This window comes from Pieris brassicae, chromosome 3, assembly GCF_905147105.1.
Source record: "Pieris brassicae chromosome 3, ilPieBrab1.1, whole genome shotgun sequence".
Taxonomy (NCBI): Eukaryota; Metazoa; Arthropoda; class Insecta; order Lepidoptera; family Pieridae; genus Pieris; species Pieris brassicae.
In genome coordinates, this window is record NC_059667.1 from 4644026 (window position 1) to 4671646 (window position 27621).

General features: G+C 31.7%; 1 protein-coding gene across 12 annotated transcripts; it reads right to left on the reverse strand.

The window, feature by feature from the left end:
- Window positions 1-716: 716 nt before the first annotated feature.
- Window positions 717-27621, reverse strand: LOC123707644 (matrix metalloproteinase-2). Of its 12 annotated transcripts, XM_045657887.1 has the most exons (15): window positions 27443-27621; window positions 22790-23100; window positions 12219-12372; window positions 10676-10780; window positions 9906-10074; window positions 8912-8987; window positions 7884-7961; window positions 7250-7381; window positions 6954-7125; window positions 5254-5457; window positions 4420-4676; window positions 3748-3898; window positions 2139-2302; window positions 1492-1586; window positions 1057-1094 (listed from the first exon to the last, which is right to left on the reverse strand). In XM_045657887.1, the coding sequence occupies exons 2-13, from the start codon at window positions 22934-22936 to the stop codon at window positions 2256-2258; spliced, it is 1692 nt and encodes a 563-aa protein (XP_045513843.1). In that variant the 5' UTR covers window positions 22937-23100; window positions 27443-27621; the 3' UTR covers window positions 1057-1094; window positions 1492-1586; window positions 2139-2255. The 12 variants fall into 12 exon arrangements, with proteins under 12 accessions (XP_045513848.1, XP_045513850.1, XP_045513845.1 ...); XM_045657892.1 differs by lacking the exon at window positions 2139-2302 and having other exon boundaries at window positions 717-1094; window positions 12219-12348; XM_045657894.1 differs by lacking the exon at window positions 2139-2302 and having other exon boundaries at window positions 717-1094; window positions 3814-3898.

Here is a 27621-nt window from a genome sequence, read left to right on the forward strand (position 1 = left end):
TTCGGTGATTTTTACGTAAATTACGAGTTAGGAATTGTTACTTTAATAAGAAATGGAATAAGTTCAAGTGACATAAAATCGGCGTAACACGAGGGGACGGGAGAAACGGTGCCTGGCTACGAAGGGCACCCTGGCTTCTGCGTAGCGCCTGTCGCCCTAATCTTCCCACATAATATTATTTAGCATGGTGAAATAATATTTCCAGCCAGGGTGGACCACTTCGGGACTTTTGAACAAGGTTACGCTACAGCCAGCGTTTATAGCCGTTTTAAACCTGTGGTCTGAGATTCGAGAAAAACTTTGCACGATGGAGGCTATTTGAATAATTAAGGAATCGTATAATTTTTAAGTGTATCCTTGTTCGAGTTTTGAAGCAGAAAGCCCTTTACCATGCCTATTAGCAACGTTTGACACTTGAAGTAAGATTAATCACGTTCGTATAAATGTAGACAGATTTTAAAATTTAATATCATTTGCAATGTCCTAAGATTAGAACGATCGAGACAGTAGGTCGCACAACCGTGTTATAAAGATGTGGAGAAGTTTATTAAAAAATGCGTTTATGAAAATATAATAAAAACGAGAAATATTGTCAGATAAACTTGTAATTACTAACTTAAGTGGAATTATTCGAGGAACAGAAAAATGTTAAATAAACCGATTAAAATACAATCACGGCTATTATTTACCTTCAATGATAAAATAAAACCAAAATAGTCATTTAAATGGTTTAAATTTTAATACAAAATCACTAACGTCAATATCACACACAAGCTTACATCATCTATTTATTAAGTATAAAAACTATGACTTTTATTAAATTATTGTTCACGCATCGATATAAAAAAGTTCGCACTCATCACAGCACGGCATTCGCTATACACTATACATCGAATGCGTTTGATACACTAGTGACGTTTGACACTTGACAGTTGCATTAATCACTTGGCAGAAGACAGATGAACACAGAGAGACAGTCTGGCAGCAGTGCTAGGCGCAACGGGAGCATAGCGCTACCGCCAGAGCCAGACCCAGAGTCCAGATATTGGAATTCGCCACGAATCCGCTATTTCCAGCCCCATCATGAGCTCCATCTGTCCAATACACTTAAAATTAACAACATATCTGAATCATTTTTTACATAAGAATAGACTAAGTAATACGCTTATAAAAATGACTTGGGCTAAGAAATAAAAATAAAAGACTAAACGTTGGCGCATTTTGTTTGATTGTGATTTGCCATCTTTAGTTCAATTACATGCGATCCACCGTTCCGATTGACAACTCACAATGAAACGAAACACAACATCGTTTCTTCTTTTGTTTTACATTTTAATTTTAAAAATTTCAGTCACAAAATATACACATTCTTTATATATTTTGACAGCGATTTCTCAGTCTATCCTAATGTGAAATGATTGATACAAATGAGTGATGAAAATGCAAAAAAACCGCGATCAGCGGAAGCAAAAGAAATGAAAATAAACCTACGATGCGAGTGAATGATGGCGCAACGGAGGACGTGTTTGTCCCCCTAATATTCCGTACATACTACACTCTAGCTCCATCTGACTGTACGTGGATCACTGAAACATTAAATTGGTTTAGCAGTCTGTCTATGAGTTGCCAAAACCATCTAACTACTTTGAACCCCAATTCACACTACTTGTATTAAAACGTGCATTTTCTATTTTTACAATTTAAAAATGTGTTTTAGTATTATGATATTATTTTATATATTTATATAATAATAAATGTATTATACTGTTCCGGTACAATGTACTGTAATAAAAACTAGCAACAGTAAACACATGCTCTCTTGTTAGTCACACTTTTAAAAATATGCATTCATCACATGTATCTTAGGTTAATCTGTGCTACCCAACGAAACTTGTAGGCACACGAATGTAATTCAATATGTTTTTTCTTTAATTTACTGTCACTAAAAATTAACTAATTCCTTAATTTATTTTCGAAATAAAGCAATACAAATCTATGTACATTTAATTTGCATAACTACGTCCTTATACGCCAAATTATGACATGATAAAAGCGCAAAGTAACCCCAAGCATGCCGATAAATCTAGGAAGCAAAGCAAACTTAACTATCATGCAAAAGTGAGGTAAAAAGAACGTACACAGAACGCGTGACATGACATCTGGTATAAATTCACCGCTAATTAATCTCACTGGTTTTCATTTCCCCTACAACTAATTGAGTCTTTTATTTCTATGTACATTTCAGGAACATCCACTTATTTCCTGAACCAGAAGAACGATCTGGGAGCGGATGATTTTACACCTAAAAGACAAACACAAAACACAGATTGTAACGACCCACCACAAGGTGACCGTGGTAAATGTGCTTATCTATATAGCACTGTGCACTTGTAACAAATATACTAATAATATACAAGTTATTTCATTTGGGTTGTGCATTTTTGTGCACAAAGCATGTGTGCTTTTAATTCAATATACGAGTAACTTTACGTCTAAATTCTTTCAGGTATGTTCGTAGGCGCCCAGAAGCCAATTTATCCGTTTCGATGGACCATCAACCGTCAACCACTGCTTAAGCGAAAGCGACATAACTTAATTATTTAACCGACTTCAAATATCCAATCCGTCAAGCATTTAACGGATCCGACGAACGGACGGAACGCATATAACGTCGTGTAGTGGATATTTTAATATATGTAACAGATCCAGATATACTTGAGGGATTTTAGAGGGTTATAGGAATTCTTTAAAAAAAATATCCATTAACTGAACTAGATATTGTTACAGATTAATATAACTGGATATAAAAGGTATAGGCTTAAAAGGCCTCCCTCAATTTTTATAAGTTTGAAGTCGGCTATAGCATTTTTAATATATGTTAGAGCTGTTATTAAGCGGTTAATAGCAAATTTATAAAATTGTTATTAGCGATTCGTCGCGGGTTAAAAGTTAAAAATGGTTATGAAAAAAGGGAAACGCTGAAAAAAGAAGAACACATAACGAATATTGATAGACTAATCTAATAGATGGAACACAAGGTATAAGACACAAGACAAAGCGGACTCATCCAAAATACAGTGGCGTTGGTCACGGTCCTAATTATTATATGTGTCTTTTTGTGTGTCTTTGTAATATTTATATGGTAGTTATTGAATTTTCAATAATATTACGTTATTTTAAATTAAAGTAAGTCGATTTTAAGTTTAATGCTACGGTAATTAATAAGTTTTTTTTAATGTAACAGGAGACAAACGGCCATCTGGCGCAAAGTTATACTTGCCATCCATGGACACTCACATTGTCAGAAGGCTCACTAGTGCGTTGTCGGCCTTTTCAGAATTGGGGTGCTCTTTAAGGACCTTTTTTTATGATTACATTTTATGATCTGATTTATTAGCCCGGGTTCTATATTTGATTACCACTCGTAATGAACACGAGTCGATGTTGTAAAAACAAATTCGGCAGTTAGTTACGGGTTAAACCCAGAGATTACGGGTCATAGCAATTACGATAATTAATTTATAAAACCGGTCATTATATCCCGTTTTATATTCACTCGTAATAGCTACGAGTCGTAAAATTTTCAATCAAACGCATGTTTGATAGACTATAAAAAGTTGCCTAACCAGTAACTTAGTAAAAATCTGTAGACATAGTTTTTATGTTAACTATATGTGTTGTGTAGAGGTTAAATGTTATTATGAAATGTGTATTTCGTGTGTAAGGCACCTGGACGCCGGAACATACCTGCGTCGAAGAGTATATCTCCGACGTCTTCATCATCAGCGGGTGGAACAATGAGTCTGGCGTTACCTCCGACAGTCCCTCGTGGGGAGCTGCTGCAGCCCAGCCACCAGTAACCTGTTGACCTGGGGAACGCTGGATCGTCTGTGTCCACCTGGAATGACATTTGAATATATGACACGATAGTTCAAATAAACTTGAAAAGATTACATAGTTTCTCTATTATAAATTAATTTTACTGATAATTGGTATGTTATACTAAAATAAGATCAAGACCTATACATAAATAAAGTGTCTATTTTAAATTGTATTATCAGAATTGTTGCACAGTCAAAGGCTTGTTTTCAGAAACGACCGAAGAACAAACTTATTCATTAAAATAATTATATTAGCGTAATTGGTAAGTTTTAGGTACTCATCTGTCTCTTTTATCATAACGTAAACACAATTCGTCCGAAAAAGACGAAAGAGTAGTACAGTTAATAGCGAGAAATTAGTTTGAAAGAGACATTTATTTGTCTTATAAATAACACGAATGTATTGTTTAAACTATGTGTATATAAATGATCGAATCGCATATCACTCCAATAAATTAAGGGGTTTAACCTTGGTGCTTAGTCACACCACAGTACACATTGGATTATTTAAAACTATAAACTTCAGAAAAACACTTACGCTGAAAGTTCTATCATTGAATCGCCAGTACGTGCCACCCTTGAAGAAGTACGTGTATCCGTTAGTATACTGCAGAGCCGCGTCCACATTGTCTGGTATTCCCTCCCAATTGGATAAGGGTTTTGGATAAGTGGATTTAACAGGTGGCCGTTGCGCTGGGTCGAATCTCCAGAACTTGGAGCCTTTGTAGAAGTAAATCTTGCCGTTACCAGACCAGACTAAAGCTGCATCTATGTTATCTGGGATACCTGTGAAGCCTGGAAATATTTTGAACGGTTAAAGTAAACGTTGGCAACATCTTGCTATGTTTTCTCATTAGCTGTTGTTGTAGTAAAATTAATATTATTTATCTTTTATTATTGACGTTAGTGGGTGATTGCATTTTGCCATGTAAAAAGGATATTTTGTATTGATTTACCGGATGCCAGTATAAACCGCAAAAATGTTTGGGTGACATTTTTTTATTTCTTTTATTGATAAATTTCTACTTTTTAACAATTTAGCTAGTTTACTTATAAGAATATTTAACCTAAGTGTCCCATAACACTATTTACAGTCTCTATAACTACACTGTTCTTGTCTTCTATTTGTTAAAATAATAATGAAATAATATTTTATTAGAAAATGTATTAAAATTTGCATAACATATGTTATAATATATTTACATAATATATGTTGATAGGTGGGATTGACCACAAACTAAGGTAAGATCCTTAATGTAAGTAAGTAAAGTCTTTTAAATTTTGGAGGTGATTTGTACACATTAACAAAAAAAAACTTGCTTAAATTCTTATTTAATCCATATATATAAGCATGAAATCAGATTTAACTTACCTTCACTAATGTCCTTGGGATAGTCACCGTCCACTTTCTGTCCGTTATACCTCCAGTACTTAGATCCCTTAAAGAAATAGGTTTTCCCGTTCTTGTATGTGAAGGCAGCATCGATGTTGCCAGGGAGACCAGGCCATGCCCGAGAGATGAGGCGAGGATAGCCAGCTGCTACTCCGTTTTCTGTTAGCTTCCAATAGTGTTCGCCTAAACAATATTGAATGTTAAAGAAAGAACTTTTTAGTACTGAAAAGTCTCGGAAATAATGTAGATTAGGATTATTGTTTTTTAATTTTGCTGTATTTAATTTAACTCACAAAATAATCAAATTTAAATAATAAAGTAGTGGTTATGACACAAAACAAATGAATACCATGTTTTTGGAATACTAAAATATATATCGCTTAGAAAGTAATCAAGACTGAAGAACTAAGCGGCTAGAGAGAGAAAGAAAAGGCTAAGGCTATGGAATAGCCTGACTGCGGAGTTTTTCTGGGTCTATTTTAATGTTTCTGGTCACTGTCCCCCTGAGGTTACCTCACGTTTCCGCTGCGAGTGTTGCCAATTAATTATTTATTGTGTTCTCATGTTCAATAAATTATTTGGTTTTTATAATTATTTGTGTTTCATCAGTAATATTTTTTTAGGGCAAGTATCACTTCCAGAACTGGTAGACATCGTCGATTTAAAGGTACGTACAGAGTCTTAGCTTTATTCTGTCATAGGATAGGGCTATGTTTCGATCCTGAGGCCTGTCTTAAATGTACCATATCTGATATATCATATAAGATTCTTTCCCGAAGTTTGGCAGGTAGACAATGTTTATTGAGATAAAGAAAACGATTTGTGTACAGTGTTAGAATACATGACTACTGGAATTTATAATTGATAGATGAGGCCTCCCCTTGCACTTTGTTTTAAGTTAAAGTGTATATAAATAAATGAATTATTCGAACATAGCAAAAATAATCATTATTGATAAGTTTTAAGTGTAAAAAGTCGCACTTGAATAAATTTCTAGCTCACTAAATACCAATGCAAATATGTTTCAACACAAAAACAACTTAACACCATTTTCCTTATCTATTTGTCACCGTTTAAGATAAAAACAAAACTTTTATTATGTATGTTTTGATTTATAACAATTATTATTATTAGATTCTTATTTTTAGACTTCGGCCTTTTTATCAATTTATTTTAGTTTTTGTAGATTTTTTTATGTTGTTTTTTCCTAAGGAAGTTAAGTTTTAAAGTTTTGTTAATCAAATAAGTATCTATAATTTTAATTTATATTTTAATCTACTTCTAATTTAGTGAGACTCGGCGTACATTCAAGGAAAAGCAAAATTTCGGGCTAAACATTTTTTTTCCTTTAAGGAGATATTTAAGGTACGTATTTACCTTTCAAGTAAATAAATACGATGTAGAAATGTTTACTTAATGTTGGGTTTGAATATAAACAATATTATCTAAGTACGATAACAAAGAGTGGCGGAGACTTTCTTCTTGCCCGCTCTATGCCCTTGATTTGCGAACTGGTAGTAAATGTAAATTTTGAATCAATTTATCATCTATTAATGTACATGAGTGAACTTGGTTACCTATATGAAAAAGTTATTTTGAGATTGAGTTACGTATTAAAATAAATATATTAGGAATATAAAAAAAAACAAAAACCATGAAATGTTTGTCGAGTTACTTACCTTTGAAAATAAATGTAGCGCCGTCAGCGGAGTTGAAGATGGTGTCAAAGCTGGGGTCGGAACACAAAGCGGGATCTTCTGATGCCGGCTGTTGAGTTGTAGCGCGAGGGATTTTCGGGTTTTGGGAGAAACCACCTCCGATGTCGATTTGGGATTTGTGCCCGTATAGAGCCTGAAATTTTTTTTTTATCTTGTAGTCTTTGTATTCTAATATACTTGTAACTTTTTAATATAATATTTTCACGTACTTAAGTAAACATATTAATATCAAACATAATAAATCATTTTATTTATACCTGAATCCCCTGAATATCATCTTGGTCCAACTGGAAGGCGGGGTCATAGCCCCTATAGAAGGGTGCCATCAGAGCTGATCTTACATCGCTGTGGGAAAGTCCCAGCGAGTGACCAAATTCGTGGGCGGCTACCTGTAGAGTTGGGATTAGTTATAGTTCCAGTCTACGGGGACAGGGTCTCTAATTTGTTTAAAATGACAACACTGATATTGATAGTATTACTAAGAAAAAAAACTGACCTTGAACTGACTGACTGCTGAAACTTTAGCAAAAGTGCCCTAGATCCTTCACATAAACAAAATGGTTTTGCTATGATTGAACTTGAAAATATATTGGCGTATTTTTATAAGGTTAAGTATATGGTAGATCTTTTATAGAAATATGAACAAAAAAATACCCCAATTAAAACTAAATTCAGTTACTCAATGTTTTTGTGAGGCGGTAAATAATGTCATTGAATAGATGTTGAATTAGGAAGAAAAATAATTCTAAAGAAAACATATATTGAATATGTTAATTATATATATTTATATATTAATTATTAATTATTTATATTAATTATTAATTATTTATATATTAACCTTTTGTTAAATTAGTTTGGTTATAGATTTAAATTATTAACATTCAATCTTACTTGGAAAAGGTTTGTTCCTCGTTTTGAATTGATAGACCACACTTCCGCATCGTCGAAATGGGCATCGCCACCGTACACCTAAAAAATATTTGTACAGAATTAATATATTGTAAATATAATAAATGATAATTATTAAGATTGTATCATTATGACTATAGCGATTCCTAGAGTCTATGGCTACAAATCACTGCGACGTCTTGCCCTGAAGGATTCCGACCCCTAAGAAATATATCCTTAGCCACAGATAGAGCCCACAGAAACAGCTTTGTAAGCAGAACAATCAAACTAATAGGTTTTAGGCCCAGGTGTTTATTAAAAAAAATATTTTAAGGCGAAAATTAAATTCTGACAGTCTAGAAAGTTAGAGAAAGTTATCGCCGGTTTATGATTATACAGAAGATGACCAATCACAATTAAACGACGTAATTCGTTTTTAATACTAGATATATTTGTTCACATGACCTATTTTGTGCGTTATAAACAAAACCATAGAAGCGGTTGCTAGATTGTTGAATACTTTACATTATTTCCTAATAAAACATTGACTCTATTGACCAAAAACATATTAAGTATTTATGTAAATTACTATAACATGAAATTTCTCTTTTTGCTTTAATAATCTGTTACTTCCGTTGATAAATAATATAAAAATTGCATTATGAAACCCTTTACGCAGGCTTTTGTTTGCTACACGTTACCATAGCAATGTATATGCGATAAAATCACATAAAAAAAAACTAGTTAGAATTTTAATTTACATATAAGGTTCTGTGAAACGTTCAATGATATTCATCAAAACAATGTTTTGATGAATACATCAAGAGGTATTCTTAAAAGGCAGGTGGCAGGTGGCTATTTAAACAAATTCTGTACTCTTCAACTTATTTGTACCCAGATTCGAACTAATAATAAAAAGTGCTTAGATCTATCGATATTAACCATGATATATCTCCCTAAAAAGTATAACTGTTTGTATATTACTAGTAAAATAATACTTTTACTATTCTTAATTGCTAAAATATACTTACAGGGAAATAGGCGTGGGCAAGAGTACCACCAGGTCCGTCGAAGGGATCACCATCACCGTGCTCACCTTTCTCAAACCTGACGAAATTATTACGAATAGATATAGAAAATTAGAACTATTAGTACTCACTTTACTGTGTTTATCAGATTTAGAATTTTATCATACCTTCTGTGCCTACCAATCCAAAACAATTATTGTTTCCGCCGAAAGCTCACCAAGATATAAGAATTTTCAAAATCGGTTTAGTTGATCCAAAGATTACCCCCTACTACGTCCCAAACTTTTCTTCTTTATAAAATTAGTATATTGTCCCTAAGCAGTAACGTTTGTATTAAGATAAAGAAAATAAGATCCAAGTTATAAAATTAAACTAGAAGTGTTGTTTAACTAGTGAGTCAATCATAGTATGCGTCATTTAAGATATAAAGAGGTGTGCGGAAATATTGAGATAGCCTTAAAACCTCCAACGCATTATTTATAAAAAATTGAATTTTAAATTTTGTTTCATTAGTCACTTACTAGTCCTTAACAACCCGAAAGTTACCAGTGTTTTGTAACCAACACTTACAAAAATATATTATTAAGGTCAACATTTAATGTGGGCTGTCATAAACAGCTAAACGACATTCAATGCCAGCAATTTGTGTTACGCCAGGCTGATCACCATTGTACCGAAACAATTTGTGTTCAGATTTTATGACAGATACTACTGTACTTCCACGTTCTTATATCGTTGCCCGTGATTTCATTATTATTATTATGTAAGATTAATCGTTATTAGCTAGATATCCATCCAGATATAGTCCAAATTTTGATTTTTCTACATGAAGGACATATTTGAGCCGGACAAGTTAGTGACTTGAGACATCAATTGGAATATAGTTATAAATTATTCATTTATCCAATGATATAATTTCGTGGTAATTAAGTTAATATAAAAAAGTAATTTTGAGAACTTCATACAAACAAATAATAATTAATTATAAATAAATTACCTTATTTCAATGTGTACTTGTCCTTTTCCTTTCTGAGTAAATGTTAGGTCGGTGTAGTCAGCCCAAACAGAAAAAGCTTTGGCTAATTCCGCGTCCACTTCAGCGCGATTCAGCCTTGCTGGGTACTTTGAGATCTTGTATGTTAGATTCTTCACACGCCATCTGGAGCCTGGAATTAATTAAAACATTATATTTTATAGTACTTAAAATACGGAAATGGTTAAATTATATTAAAAATCTAGTAGAAAACCATCAATTAATCATCACTTCCACAGAAATAAAATCTACAGCAGGGCGAACTTTGATGTTAGAAGTCAGTTTTTGAAACTTATTTTAAAAGTTCGTTCGCGAACCAATCTACAGCCTTTTTAAGTTTCGTGTCGAGACACTATCACAGACACACATTATATATAGGTAAGTATAATGTTTAATCACCATTTTTATTGTTATTCGTTCCCATTTTTCTCATATGTAATATTTTTTTTGGTCTGAAGCAGGATTTCAATATCCTGTCAACACGTGTTACTAAAATATATTTTATATTCCATTGATCAGTGTATTAAACGAGACGGTACAACACAATGTTTTAAAAATTGTTTAGAAGTTATGTTTCATACGATAGTGAAATAATAGCGTTTAGTAACAAACAAATAGAACACATGATAGAATTGATTCCATGTTTAAGTCAGGCTGAGCCCCATTTGCTAGCTATCTAGTCTATGTCACTTAAAGGGGAAATAATCTAGATAGCCATGTCAGGATTTACTTACCTTGAAGTGCGTATCGCTTCGCTCGGCTTTCACCAAAGCCCACCTTATCACGAACACCGCATCTTGGTAATGACATCACATTAATCGTCTCGTCATCCAGTTCACCTATAAAATTAATTACGATATGAGTTACAATTGTATAGTTCTTAACAATTATAAAGATTTTATTACCAATTGTATTCAGCGCAAGGAAAAAATTATAACATAATAAATACACGGATATGATCCTAGAAAGATATGAAAGTCTTATTTAAAGAATCAATTTGTATTTGGAAATAATATTAAAACTACTAAATACTTAGTACAGTGTAAAATGTGAAAGTGCTTTATCTCGTAACTGCTCATGGTTCATGGTAATAACGTCATTGACATTTCCTCGGACTTGCCGAAGAAAGACAGCATTTTTACTCAAGTAATCAAAGCACATCAAGATTTATATTTACTTTAAAGCTTATTCACAGGAATACTGAGAAGCCAATATGCACACTCCTCGTCAAATCACGTATGATTTGATTCAAGTTCAAAACACGTAATAGTATGGTATTTATTCTGCAAGGCGTGTAGGTATCTCTATATAATTGCATTGTCAATGCCGACGTTTCTGCAAATCATGTTCTGTCGTCAGGTTTACAGCCAAGGTACTTTGTTGGTTCAAAGTGCATTTTATCGTTTTATGTACATTAAAAAAAGATTAAAATCGTTTTGTGGTTTTCACTCATCTGTAGGGCTGGACATGTTTTCGAAGAAGGCTTCAATGGTATTTACTTATCAAATAATCTTCATTACACAGTACGTAAGTTGCAGTCATTTTCCACTATTATTTTTGGTAGTTTTAAACCTATATATTTGAGGTTTATAAAATTTTAAAATAATTATGGATATGATTCAATAGCGGTCGTAGTGGCAAGGTCAAACAGTTATGGGTTACCATTACACTAATTACGTCAAACGATTCGTCAAACTATGGTCACGAATACATATACGTTAGTTGCCATATGGTAGCAATATAACTTACATACTTTGATTACCTAATATGGACGATAAATGATTCATGTTAAATTAATATTAATAATTCAAAAGCAACTGTATAACGACAAATGTTTTTTTTAATAAATTACACATAGCTTAAATTACTATGTAAATAAATTAAATACCTAATAAATCATTGGATGTGATGTTAAAATAATATAAGCGCGTGTACAGTAATAAAATGGAAATGATTCATCCACCTTTTCTAGACCTGTCGCCAATAAATATACTTTTTATTAGTGTAAATGTTATCTGTTTAACAATACATACGGTATCGTTTCATTTAAAATAGTAGTTGTTGAATATCTTTATTCTATATTGTCATTGGTCTACCCCATTATATTCGTTATATCACGGGTTTGCTGTGAAACATGTAAACATACCTAAATTTGGCGTTTTTGTATGAAGAATAATGATTTTTATCAGATACAGGAACATATTGAAAATGATTCCAAGCGCAGGTGTGGACCTCGCATTTTAATATTGTTGTATAAGTATTATTGTCTAAATATACCTGTCGTATTCAATCCAGCAAAGCTCTGGAACTCTGCAATTGCTCGTCTCCAAGAACTTTCATCCATAATATGCCCACTGGAGGGATTCTTCACAGATGGGCTGAGGTAGCCATATTGAGCTAAGTACATCTGGAAGTCAATGTCATAGTTAGACTGCCGTATCCATAATGGATATGGACCTTTGTTAATAACAAGAGCATGAAATGTTAAGAGGCTTTTCATTAACCACAAACAAACCTAAGCGTTACAGTATTTTGAGACAAAACCGAATATGCCAAATTTGTATGAAATTGGTTACGTGACCTGACCAAAATTATGTCAGTCCCATACTTTTTAATATATAATTCAATTACAATTCACTATATTCCATTTTTGCCACTGTTACAGGTTGATATAATTCTAACAGTATAGTACAAAATTCATGTTATTGTGGTATAATGAAAAAGCTTGGTATAGGAAAAGAGATTAAGCATTGTTCGTTAAAAATATGTTGCATTAAATGAAGAAAATACCCAGGATTATTGTCATCTATTCATGTGAATATCACATGAAAGAAAATACACTTTACGGAATTAAGTAATCAAATTGTGCATTTCCTTTTAATGTAGTAGCATATTATTTATGTATACCAAATAATTTTACTTATTTAGCGTTATGACTAGAGCTAACAGAGGTAAAAGTGATAAAGATTATTTCAAATCTTGTATTTGATACTAAATTCAAGTCAAGTATTCGCACCTATGAATAAGTATTTCAGAGGAGAAAAAACAGCACATCCTATGAGTAATACTTCCTTTTACGCAATTTAACTGCGCGAGAACAAAACAAAATAAAAACCAGGATTCTATAGCAATTTTTTACTCTATATAAATAAAAATGAATCACTAATCGCACTACTCATAGACGGCTGCACCAATTCAAGTATTTGGTATTTGATTTTATTTATTCCTTGAAGTCTCAGTAGTTTTTAAGGAGAGAAAAATTGGTATTTATTAAGTACCAATATAGGCTAAAAGGATACTCTATTACTAAATATAACCTTCATATATGCTCGGTTATCATATACTATGATGATTCGTGTTCGTGACATCATGTTATGGTGTTTTCACAGGTTTAATGTAAGCGCGTGCGCAAGGCTACCATACTGTTTACTCTCAACTCTGATTACACGATTAAACATTTCAATTAACCCTTCACGACTTTAGGTACTGTATTTTTAAAGAATAATCGGACAATAACTTGCCAACTTTGCTAAATACGTTTCCATTTGCTTTGCGCATTAAAAAAAATACTTTTTACACTTCTTGTTACTAACTAAAATAGTAACTTGTTTTTAGTATGTAAACTCAGTCGTTAGAATTTATTATTCCTAAATTTGGAATTCTGAGGTTTGAACAATATTTTTAATGTTGGATAGATAATTTACACGCGGCTTCCTCTAGTATGAAATAAAACATGTTTCTAACATGTAATTTATTGCACAATTTAAACCAACATAGATTTTCTGCGAGACTGAACAACTACATTAATAGGAAAATAATAACTTACACAAATAAAACTTGAATGCTGTTTTAGCAAAAAGGCCTCGCTGTATTGTATGAGAAAAGCTCTTAAAATTTACCATTGTAACTATAATAGCGAGACAGTGTATATGTAGAACAAGACAGAAATCGTGAAGAACAACGCATTATTTATACCTTCATTATCACTGAGCCAGACGTTTGAGTTTGTATGCAGTTTATATGTGAACGACACAGCTCTTATGTTAACCAATAACCACAAGTATGCAGCGACCTTGGGCGTCGGCACATGGTACGCATCATAATGTGTGCCACGCATCTCCGACTGGCACTTCTTTGTTTCATCTTATATATGCCGCAGTCAATACCCTGTATTGTTTTTCCTTAACAACAATCACTGCAATACGTGCGACACATGTAATGTGCCGTAGATAAATATCGAAGCAATTGCAAATGCTTAATCGAGTTCAGTTACGCGATGAGACCCCAGTTCCTTTCTTTTTAAACAAAATTAACCGCTTATACATTGCAACGTATATATTCTTATCTGGCTAAGACTAAGAAACCTGCCTGCGTTATATAGGGTCAAGTTAAAGGTGTGAAGAGAATGTGAGTTGACCACGGCCGCAGTTTACTGGGTCGACACTGAATTCACTTAATCGGTATCAGATAACACGTGGAGTTCTCGAGGTAAAGAATTGGTTAATAGGAGATTTCGAAATTTTAAACTAATTCAAGATTTCTTCAATGGTTTCATAGGATGAATTACAAAAAGTGATATAAGATAGAAAATTCTAAATCTTAGAAGCAATAACCACCCAACCCCACCAAATTTGACAACATTCTTAAAGATTAACTTAAGTTGTGTTCTTATTTTAACGTTAATATAAGTGTAATTAAGCAATTAGCAGTATCGTGTTTGTACATCAAACATAAACAGCTAAAATCTCAACTCTGTGTAAACAGTTAGTAATTGTTTTTAGTCCCAGGTACTCGTACCACCTAAGGGACATTGACATTGCATGGAGTATTGTTCTGTAAAGAATTTACGATTGCATTGAAAAGATTGAATTAATTTCGAGACTCTTCACCTTTATTTTTACGGTATTCATGTATAAAGGGATACGTGTCATGGGATGTTATGGTCATTCTTCATTACATTTAGAATTATCTAAATGTATATGTTTTAATGTATGTATTTGTTGAAACTTGTACCCAGCTGAGTTTCTTGACTTGCATGGTAGCGGTACTATATGCGCGTTATTATATTAAAATATTTTGAATTATTTTGAATCTACTAAGGCTAAACTACCGAACGGAGTTTAAATAATTTTCTTCTACAGAAAACTACCTACATTTATCAAAAGTTTAATAACACTTTATATTAATCTTATGCTGGAAAATACATAAATTCATGACATAATATGTTATTACTGGTTTAAAATTTTTATCAGTGTGATAATCTATGCATTAATTACATAAATACTTGAGGTTATAAACTGGAATTAATGTATAATGATAAATATGACGTTATAAAAATTACCGCATCTAATGTCCTTGTAAAGTCACAGCAGTTATACTGGTTTTTATTCTTTAAAGCTGACAATTACCGTTAAATAAATTATTTAATTTTAGAAGTAATATGAGAGTAAAAAGCCCCTTTTTGGATAGACGGTATATGTACTATATAACACCAAATAATTAGTATGTGCCTTTGACATCCCTGGTTTCATGTCTAAGGGTTGGTTTCGTATTAGGTTGAGGAATTTACGTCACTGAAACAAATGTTTTTGAAACAGACAACCTCTAAGTGTGTGAAAAAACCTAGGACGTGACCTTACTCTAGGATTTCCTATATAAACAGCATTCCATTAATGAATTGAAATAAAAATGTTTTTTTTTTTACTAAACTAGTATTGCCGCTTCCGCTATTTGACATTGACATTTGACACATAATATATAAACATTATTGTTTATTACGCGGCACACGTTTAGCATTATAATTGAGGTATGCTTGCCGTGCCTATATTACCTATCATCCTTATTTATCTAATCTATGGTCAGTAAACCGTTATACATATAGTGCAAATTAATAATGTTGTCAATTTCACGTAACTGTAATTCTCATTATCATCTTGTGAGGATTTGTTAATTCTTACAGGCGTAACGAGGTTAGTGTGTCCCACTAACGGGTTTGAGACCGGTCATTGTCAGTATGTATCGGAAATGCCACAGATCACTTTCGCGCGCCAAAATGAGGTGCCGAAATTACTGTTCTACACTGTTATTTTGAAGTTCACTTCGATATATTGAAAGTATTTATTTAAAAATCTGTGTTTACAAGTATTTTCTTCCATTGGGTATTTTGTAGCACAGGTAAAACCAACTGGTTGCCAAAATTATTTTGCAAACCTAGACAAACAGTTATTAATGTAAGAAATTCTGATTCATCTTAATAAAACTATATGATGTGTATGAAAACTTAAATAATAATAAAATTTAAACATTCTTAGAGGATGGGGATGATATGGAACATAGTCTTTTATAAGACATAAAAACGAAAAAGATTAAGAAATTGATCTCTTATTTTTCCCCTATTATACGTCTTGTATATTACAAACACAAATTATGATTTGTAACTTTTATAAATTTTCTTATAACAATTAAACGAGTTATTTTCGCCAAAATCCTAGAGGTCACCGCGTATACAAGATCGCATTGAAATTTCTCGTAAGTAGAGATAGCTCGTTCTTTAAGCGAACTTTAGGTATTTAATTCTAAAATTGTTCTGCATTGCGTATAGTTAGCAGTCCGTCAGTACAGATGCGTTTTGTAGATTATGTATGTGTGATGATGATAATTTTTTCCATTTCGTTTATCTTTTTATTTAAAAAATAATATTTCTGCCAGCCTTTTCGTTTTATTTGTAGAATGACTAATCGTGGACCTAATCATACAATGTTAGTACATGAGACATCTAAGTCATACATGTATTTCAAGAGCACTAGAATACTTGATAGATTATAGATTATTCACAAAAGATAAAAGTCCACAGTTTTACAAAGAAAAAGTTATTCTAAATACTAAGAGCTGTATTCATTAATTGCAATTACATGAATTTGTGATTTTAATTTATTTTAAATTTTTATTAAAAGAATTAGAACGTGGAAATAACATGCATGTATTGTAATTTAAAACTTGTCATAATAAGATATATGCGGGCAATAACTACAGTACGGGCCTCATTGCTAGTGCTAAAATTTTAAACGTTGTCTTTGACATGCTCTATAGAATTTGATTGATTCATGCTACAAAATGTTCCAGTTCCATTTTTGTAATTTGACGGTATATATATAATTAAGACAATTCACGTGTAATGAAATAAAGACATAGGTGCAAGTCTTCGTATAGATAAAATAATAAAGTGTCGTTGTTTACATTCCTATTTTATCGTTATGATAAGGACAAGGTGAGTTCTGTCCATATTGGGTATCGAAACGAATTTTAAAGCGATGAGTCCTTTGTTCTAGGAAGTTAAGAATGACACTGATAGCCTCTAGGGTTTAACACGTGCACAGGAAATAATAGCCCCTAATAGATTTATAGACAAGATGCACTCGCGATCGTAGTTACGTTACATATAAAAAAAAAACAATATTTGTTGCTACATCCTTACATAGATACTGATACTAGTTCGAAACATTTTCAGTCGATTACTAGGTTACATTTTCATACTCATGTTCACGTTATTTAGTCTACCACAACTCGCTAAAATAATTTGTATAATGAATTCATATATTCGCAATTGAAAAGCTTTTTTTTTCTACAAGTCATACAAGTTAGGGCTTATTGTAATAAACAAAGACGTTAAAGCAATATTTTACAGCTTACTGTTAAGATCTTACAACATCTGGTAGCAAGATAATCATTATGGATATTACAAATGTCCATAAAGTCAAAAAGTATTAAGATGAAAATGTATTCTTGCATTTTAATATGTAATAAATATTTTTCTTGTGCGGTTTCTTAGCAACACATTGCAAGATTATTATCGTTAAGTATAAAATTACGTGTATAAATTGTTATTTACTTGAAGTACTTACATTATCAGGATAAACAATAAAAAACCTATTTTTTATTCGAAAGTTTATTATGTAAACGAAAATATTATTTTATTATAAATATAATATAATATCTAATAACTATGAAAATACACGTTATTTTACATTTAAAATATATGACAGGCAGGTAATAAACAAGCAAATTAAATGTCGCTTAAAAACAAAACAAAAACTAGCCATTTACAATAAAAGCATAGAGAATTTAAATGACAATAGCAACGTAATACTCAATAAGCCTTAACGCGATCGGCCACAGAATAAAAATCAACTACGAAGTAAACAAAACATAAATTATCTACTACGTGAAAATACTAAACAACTCGTGTATGGGATACACACGTGTATTGTTAACATATTAAAGATTGAAACGCAATCACAAACGCGTGGACTCATAATATAAGAATAATTGGATCACAATTTGTAGTTAATATTTTATTTACGTCGATATTATTCAAGATTACTGCGCAAAGATCGTAAATACATCGAGTATTTTCGCATAAATTTGTATTATTAACCAATTACATTTTTTTATCGTATATGTTTTCATTAATTTCACTCTATTATTGCTATAATTCTCAATGCCCGATCAGTGCTTTAGCTATATTATAATTTAGATTTGAACAATATTGCTAAAATTCTCTATCTGAACAATTGTTTTTTGTGTACATTTTGCCTTTTCAGGATTTTATTCGGAAATGACTTGCATTGCGTAATGAAGGGGGCGGCAGATACATTGATTTTTATAAAACTATTCAAACTAATCACTACTTACCACCTCTTTTACGCAATAAGATGAAATTACAGTAATTAAAGCAGTTTATGTTTTATTTACATTCAGCAATAATACTTATTCAAGTCAAGATATATAACAAGAATGTTGTCATAAATCATTGCTAATATAATGTATGCGTAACTCCTTTTTAATACAAAACCATTAAAATTTAAATGTTACAAAGCTCTGATCTGTCCCTTTCTATGACAGCGTAAACTTAACTATGCAGAAAGAGACTTTAGTATTTAAGTTAAAACAATGATAAAGCTTAAATGGCTGTTTATCGGCTTTTGATCGGGTAATATTTCGCTGCTAGGAGAAAATTATCAGTCTTGCATACACATATGATAGAAATAGACGCAAGAGTACATTGGTTGAAGTCAATTAAATATATTTTTATAGAGGGCTAGTATTTTTGTATTGTTTTTTTAGTAATTACATTGTTTATTCACATTGCCCTTTGTTCGATTGATCACGTTCGTCACGTGTATTTCACAACTCACTAAGTTATAACTTGCAATCAATTCCGCAGATTGCCGCCAATCTACTGTAACGCGTGTAAGATTTTTCAAGTTAATTTTCCTTTGAACAAACGTGTTTTTCCACAGCTTAATTTAGGTCACTTAAGGTATAAACATAAGATAATTTACTTTTATTTAATTTATTATCTATGTTGTAATAAACTTATTCTAATTATCACGTAAAAACGATATAGGTAAGTTGATGGCACAATGTTAAAAGTAATCTCTAAAAAAGCTTTGTTTTATAAAGCTAGTTAGTGTATAAAGGAAAATGAAAGTAGTCTTAAAAAGACAGATTCTATATTTTAGGCCGAGAGAAAAAAGTGTCAGGTTTTTGTCGTTTCTTGTTTATATGTATGATTTGTTAAAATGACGGAACATGATGAACAATACGAGCAGGAGACTGGCCGTGGCGCGCAGGCTGAAGGTCGCTGGGTGCTTCCTGTGTGCGTGACGAGAATCACCACAAACAGCATAACGCAAATAACCGCAAAAATTACTAATATTTGTCTTATAAGTTGCATCCTACGTTCGCGCATGGAAGCGAAAACTCTAAAGACACTTGCGAAGAGATATTGTTATTTAAGTTTAAACGTAAATATTACAGAATCCAATAAGTTAATTTTTCCTTTCGCTTTCGTATGCATTAAGATAGTATTTTATTTAAATTCACTGTTAAACAGTTGTTATTTAAGTATTCATGGAAACATTATTCACTAATCGCTACAGATTATCTGCATTTTCTACGGAATTCTTCAAAATTTACTTCTCACGATCGTGACTAGAGTACGTTGTTGAAAAATGCTGTTTGAGACCCGTTTATCTTTTCAAAAAGGCTTAGATCGTGAGATCATATGATTAACGTTTCCTAAACACATAAAAACAACTCAATACTTTTGTATGCGTACGGCATATATAAAAACGCAAAAGACAAAAGAATGTCACAACAAAATAAGCTCCTTGGTCATTGGTACTAAAAGTTCATTGTTCGAAGAAATTTTTTACGAGATATGTCCGTTCGTAGAGACATGCGTAGAATTTTTATAACGCTTTAATCTCATGAAAACAAAGTATTGACAGTTTCTGCAGGGCATTGTTCTGGTGGTATTTAGTGGGAGAATGACCCTCTATATTTGGGTGTGTGCCATAACTGTACCCTTTGAAAATGACAGGAAATACCATATTGTGAGTTGCAGGGTAGATGACATTAAGTCACGTGACTAGTACATTGACCTAAAAACTTGCTATCCTGATACAATGGTTCGTGACAAGACTTTTGCAGCCTGAGCGTATCCTAGTAACGATTGCATTTCAATACTTCTTCCGGTATTTTCATAAACGAAAGGTTACGAAACTTACCATTTTCCAAAGAACGATTTTCCCAGTCTTCACTTTAAACTACATACATCTAAAATAGTACAAATGCCTTCACTTCATGTAATTCATTACAAATGTCATGTAAATGAAAACATACTATATAGTTTGTACAACAAATTTATCTTAAATATATTTTAACGACGGTTTCAGATCTGTTTAATTCCGAATTTCATGCCTACTGAATGTAATTGATAAATTATTAAATTTAATGGTATTCAACAAGTGAAAATCGATTTGAAAGCGTAAACTAAGCCTTGACATGGGGCCAAAATCTTGTCAACGTGACGTTATAATATCGTTATTACAGATTGAATAGAACCTTCTCTATAATCTTCAAGGTTATATTAAGATAATTGGTATTTTGAGGTAATAATAGAAAATAGTACAAGCTTGCAAAATATTAGTTTAATAGGGTAATCGAATTGATTGTGTTTATATTAATTATAAAAAGAAATAATTGACTCAATGTTACAACTTACAAGTTGCTAAGACAAATGAAAACTTTTATTCTCCAGATTAGGTAACATAAGATAGTTTTAAACGTTAGTTTTTCTTTCTACAAAAGATAGATTATAATGGCAATCCTGTGCTTCTTTGGACATATAGCACGCAGATGTCTAGATAACTTGGAGAAGAGGATAAGGTGACTGGTAGAGTAGAAGGCACGAGAGCCTTTAACAGCTTTAGTATTACACAGGCGCTAAAGCTTGCCGAAGACAGTGAGGAAGATATGGAACACCAACACGATCTTCAGTAAAGAAGAAAGTGACTAAAAAAATAAGTAGGGTGATAGACTGCTAAACATCGGATTATAAATACGTAACTCAGGAATATACTGTAGCGTATTAAACACTTTTAACCAATGATTTTTGTTGATTAAATATTGTATATGTAAAATTTCGTAAATTCTTGGCTAGTAGCATATTAGGCAGACTTTGATTTTAATATAATATAATTGAAACGGTTGCGTGTCAATAATATAATAAACATATGTCGGTGCACTATGGCCTAGAACTTGGCGGCAATCGAGTTCAACTGGTTCATGAGTCACAGTACGTTACTGTTTCAAAGAAACATAATATAACTTTATTACTGTTTCCTTCTGATTCACGAACCGCTGACCGCTGTATCTTTATGTAATCTCTTGTTCCTCAAAATGATACAGTTTTAAATGCCTTTTGCATTGCGTAATTCACCGTTATATACAACTATGAAGATGATCAACAGGTTGCTTGGACGCTTTATTGGTGACGAAAGATTATCGAAATCGTTAATTTATGTGTTAAAGAAATTTTTTTCGTAAAAATACTCAAATGTACTGTTTTCTCACAAACAGAAATACGAACTGAGCAAATAACTTATTTATTAGTTATTAATAGGTAACAAATGAAAGAAAACATCCATATGCTATAAAAAACTGTGAAATCTCTACTTAGTGGCGAGTAGACATAAGACGCCTAAATTTTTCATTAATATACTATTGCGGTGTTGGAGCAGATATTCAATAAGATTTATGTTTAATATAGTATTTGATTCTTCTCCATCACTTTATGTACAATTACTAAGTAAATAGAAAATCGATATCTGATTCATTCATGCATAAATAACACAAGTCATTAAGTTGAATTACCAATAGGTAACATATGACTCACATATTGAGTCAATGAAAAGTATCCGAAAGGTTTTTATGAATGAATATACGTTTACTACAGACTTTTATGGAGTAGTGTTCTTCGAATGATGACTAATTTTGGGTGCTCGTCGAGATTTCCGTTTTATAAGATAAATCACTAAAGGAACTACCTGGTGACTCATGAGATCGGAAGCTTATAAATATATCTACTAATATATTATGTACATATGCAGTTGATGGATGATTAAACTGGCACGTGATCGAAGTAAAGATTGTATTACGAGCGGGAAACATTGTAAAAATGATTAATATCACATTTAAAGTGATTGTTTTAAAACAGAATGTTCATTATATTAGTAGGCCCACTAGAAGTAATAGATATCTACCATGAACAAAATATTTACCGTTAACGTAAGTGTAAATCTGAAAAAATGTACTGTTGTAATGTCTTCCTTTATATATATCGCTTTAGCCCAAATTGTTGGTTAATATAAAATATATAATGAATTATTCATATGTGCGATACAATCGTAAATATAAGTCGTCACAAAATTGAAGAAAATTTTGATTATGCGATGCGATGAAAAGCATTTTATGAATAACATTCGATTTTCAAATAAACTCACCATTGCTTTATCTGTGCCGCCAAACGTAGGTGCTGCACTACTTCTTGTTAGGAATATTAGGGCCGCTACTGAGGTCCACAAAATTCTTAAACTATTCTTGCTTATGAACGCCATATTTGATGATATGCTCTCTCTTGCTGAATACATTTATTTCTATTAATAGTAATTTGCTATTCTTTCTTTTATTAACTATATCTCATACTTATCAAAAATGTATATTAACCAATACGGTTACTAATATTTTTATATGTTCTTATAAATATCTAGTAGTCATTTATATTTCGATATGTAGCGCCTCGGAGTTTTATTATCTGTAACAAGTAATTTTAAAGTTAGAATTACACATATATTTTTAGTTATCTGAAGATCGTTTCAAGGTTTAATAAAATCAGTATTATTAATACATGAATAACTATATTATATAAATTAATACACAATTTAATTACCTCAATTATCGTTTATAAAATGTAAATATCACTGGTTTAGTTACAAATTGTCTAATAATAGTAATATTTTTGTCAGTGTTATGTTATGTTTCTGAAGTAGTACGAAACCATCTTCATCTTTTTTAACGCACTAACCATTGAGTGTTCAAATATTATTTTATTCAAATGAAATTTCTGCTTCTTTGCTCGTTTCTTTTGTCTTATGACTGGTTAAGAACAAATTCAAATATCTAAACAGATAAAGATCAGCTAAACGTGATGTGTATAGCACAGTGACCTACATTGACGGCATACTTGTCTACACTTATCAATAGATTGTTTGCTAATCTACTTTTGCTACGCGTACAATTGAAGGGGGAACATATTTCACTAAAGGTTAATATCTTTCCATTTATTATATTTACAATTGAAAATATTGACATATAAAATATATAACTTGAATGCTCCGCTTATACAAACACTTATAGCACGTAAGAGCTCTTTAAAATCGATCTTGTTCTTTGACCATGTTAGTTTGTTAGTAAACTTAGATTTTTAAACAATGTTGGGGATTTAGGATCATATGACCAAGTATTGTTCAATGTATAAAAATATAGCTTGAATACTATATAAGATTCTAGATTTTTGTGTCAGTGCATACATTAAAGATCTTATTTAAATTAGATTTCGGGTGACGATACAACTATATTTTTAAAGTTGACTAATTAAGTTGGTTATTTAACTGTGCCAAATAAATTTTCCAATCAGTTCATTTTTTCCGTAAAAGGTCGCATTTTTGTCTAGTATAATAAATTTCACCAAATTCGTGTAGTCTTGTTACCTAGCAACAATTTACATACTCGGAATATGTTTGAAATCTTGTACGTCTGTGTATATTACGGGACATATATCGGATTCACGTTGTTTGCCTACATCTTAGTGTTGCACACAGCCAGGGTATGAATACATGACCTTAGAGTTGATAAATATTTACGCTTACGCCTGTTTACGCTATCACTGCTGTATAAAGGAAGTAAGCATATCCCAAATTCTTAAAAAACAACAAAGATGACGACAACTTTGCGCTCAGCAGAGCGTGACATGGTTTCTCCGACATTGGGATCTTACCTAACGTTTATTTGAACTTTTTTACTATTGCAATAATAATCTTGGCTCCGAATTTTACTTTGTGAAATTCAATCAATTTAAATGAAATGTCTAGTTATAGTTTCTAGATTGTTTTATACAAATAGGTTGTTGTTTGAAGTCCCCAATGACGTAATGGGTATATGCATTTTTGTTCCGTTGATTATTTCATAAAGAAAGTTGTATTCCCATGCATAGAACCGAACGGATATTATGTCCTTAACAGACCCAAAAAAATAAAATCGGATAATAAAATTATCATATATTCCAATTTGCAACCAGCCCCAATATGTTTTGATCTCATGTTATGTTATATATCTATATAAACGGCAGCAATACTAAAGCTTTATTACTTTACTCTACTGTAGCAATACAAAATGTGGGGAGTAAATGATTGACAGAGGTCACCTTAACTGAATAATCAGTCGTGCGTAAAAACAAACCGATTATAATGGAAAGTTGATAGCACAAATTAACTACCTATAGAGGAAAACTGAATATTACTTTACAAATTGTATTGTACATAGTAATATAATAAAGACGAATGTTACGCTGTACTTGCTAAAATTGTTTTCATACATTCTACATAGATATTATTAAACCTTTTAGAATTCTATAAGTCCACCTTAGATTGTGAATCAAGTTCTTAGGCCTTTTAAATGACACAGAGCATATTTCCTAGATTCTATAGAGAACTAGATTCTGAAATTATTTTTTATTTATTTATTAACACTTCGTTGCATTACAATATTAAAATTGAATATAATTAAATTAAAAGGAGGGCAACTGGCGGCTTAATCGCTTTCGAGCGATCTCCTCCTGGTGACTGTGAGAAGAGAAAAAAAAACGACCGTAAGTAGCAATCGAAACAGAGAGGTATATCTCCGTTTTCGTCCAAAAATTAGAATATAAAAGCATTATTATATAAATTAGATTTATAGCAGATAAGACCTTTGTAAGACCGTGGGAATTAGAAAAATCGTCATTCAGTTCAGTTTAAAGAACTTTACCTAATCCTCTATCATTAATCTACATTCCCAATTGAACTTGCGGTCCTCTGTTGTATTATTGCATCGTAATACTTATCTAATAGTTATAAGTAAACTCATTATTGTGATTACGTTGTCGTTGGCGGTAACTAGGCCCTTTGTAATCTTAGAAGGAAAATTATTTTGTGAGTCAAGATACTGCTGGGTTTTCCTCTTATTATTTTTGTGGAGTTTAATATATTCAATACGACATGCTTGATTGCGTAGACTTTAAACCTGTTTATATCTACGTGTTTTAAATTTGTTGGTATATGTCATCAATGTTGGACAAACTTATGACGTATGTAAAATGTTAAATACCGGACAAGGGAAATTTAAATTATGACTATATAAAAAAATGCTATAGATACTATATATATTTAAATGTATTAGTGATCTTGACATGGAAAATATATTTGCATTCTCTTTAATGTCATACGCGTATTGAAAAGATACTACTTCCTACAAACATACAATTTACAAAGATATAGAATGCATAGTAATGAGTATGTAGGTATGCACTGCATATTCCCATCTTTTGACCCTGAAAGCTTTCCTTCTTCCGGAATTTTCTTGTCATACTAATGACAAAGACCTATGTCTGACATAGTGAGTCATTGTGGAACACCGGAAAGTACGAAAATATATTGTGATTTATTGAGGAACTACAAAACCACACAAATTGAACAACAATCTAAAGCATTTTTGAATGACACCGGAAAACGTTTTTTTTTACGGAATAATGAATAAAAAACTAATAATTTTCAAGTAACTGTGATTTCAAAAAAGTTTGTATTACTTCTTTCAATCTACATTTAAGTGCATTTTAGTTGCTTTATATAATTGACATACTGCTATTACTAAGTATAAGTAGAATAGCTTTAAAATATAAATATAAAAAAATCTTGTTTCTTTTACCATTAAGCTTTTTCAAAATTACTTATTTAAGCGAAAGTCCTGCCTTGCCAGTGGTTACCTGCTAAAAATTTACTGTAAATGTATTTTTTTATAAATTCTATGAAGTTAATTTTTCTTAATTTTGATCCTATGTAATTCATTATATTCTTTGTAAGATCTGGTGACAGATGTGACCAACATTACATCTATTTTCCGCAATTTGTGGTAATGTATGATAAAGTTATTACCTGTTTTTTCCTTGCTTATTCATTCCACCACAAACCATTTAATCACACATCTAATTATATACCTATAATTTTAATTGTAGAAGTTTAATAATTTATACGTCCATGTGACTCAGAGGTCATTTTGTTAAAAAACACATAGGTACTAGTACATTTCAAACTTCGTTAATTCAATCACATTTTTCCGGTTTGCTAACACTTTAACCAAAAACATGATAAGAACTGCTTTTCACAAACCTAAAATGAAAAACACTTGGTACATACGAAGATCCATTTTATCAGAAAGATAGTATATGTCTTATCCATATAATGTTATCTGATAAGGTCGCCATACTGATACCAATTATAGTCAATGAAAGCGAGAAAAATATTAATGTCCTATAAAATTCGTTTAAAATTTATTTTAGCTTAATATATATATCAAGTCTGTGTAACAATATAATAATGGACACGATCATTTGTTTATGTTCGTCGTAAATAATTCATAGAGACGATCACTTTGTCATCACTTATTCAACTCAAGTGCCCAGGGGACTGACCACTGCTATTATATACATGTAATAAATACAAATGTGCAATTTTAAGCTAGATCCTAATCCCTAGTCAAGTTCAAGTAGGAAATCGTGAAACTAATACAAATTTTTGAGCTAAAACATAAGAGGTTTAAACAAAAGAGCTATTATGTTTTTTCTCGTTTTAATTAATAAAAATTGCGGATTCTTAGTCATAGTAATCAATTCAATTAATGACAATTACATCTTACAATTGTCGCATACATCTTAAGTTTTTATAAAATGTTTTTTTTTTATATTGCAGTACATTATTTTATGCTATTATTAATTTGATGAGAATAATTAACCTATACTTACTTTTTTCATTGGTACCCAAAAGTTTGCCGCAAAAATATCTCACCTGTATAAAATTCCGAGCTCACAAAATCCTCATAAATTCACTAATGAACACGTTCGATATGTGAAGTTCACTCACAGGTTCACTTTTCTTTGCAATTACACGAAATTTCAAAGAAAATATGTCTTGGTGACCGGCACGAGCGATCGTAGTGCCTTCGAAGGCACAACCTATCGCACGAC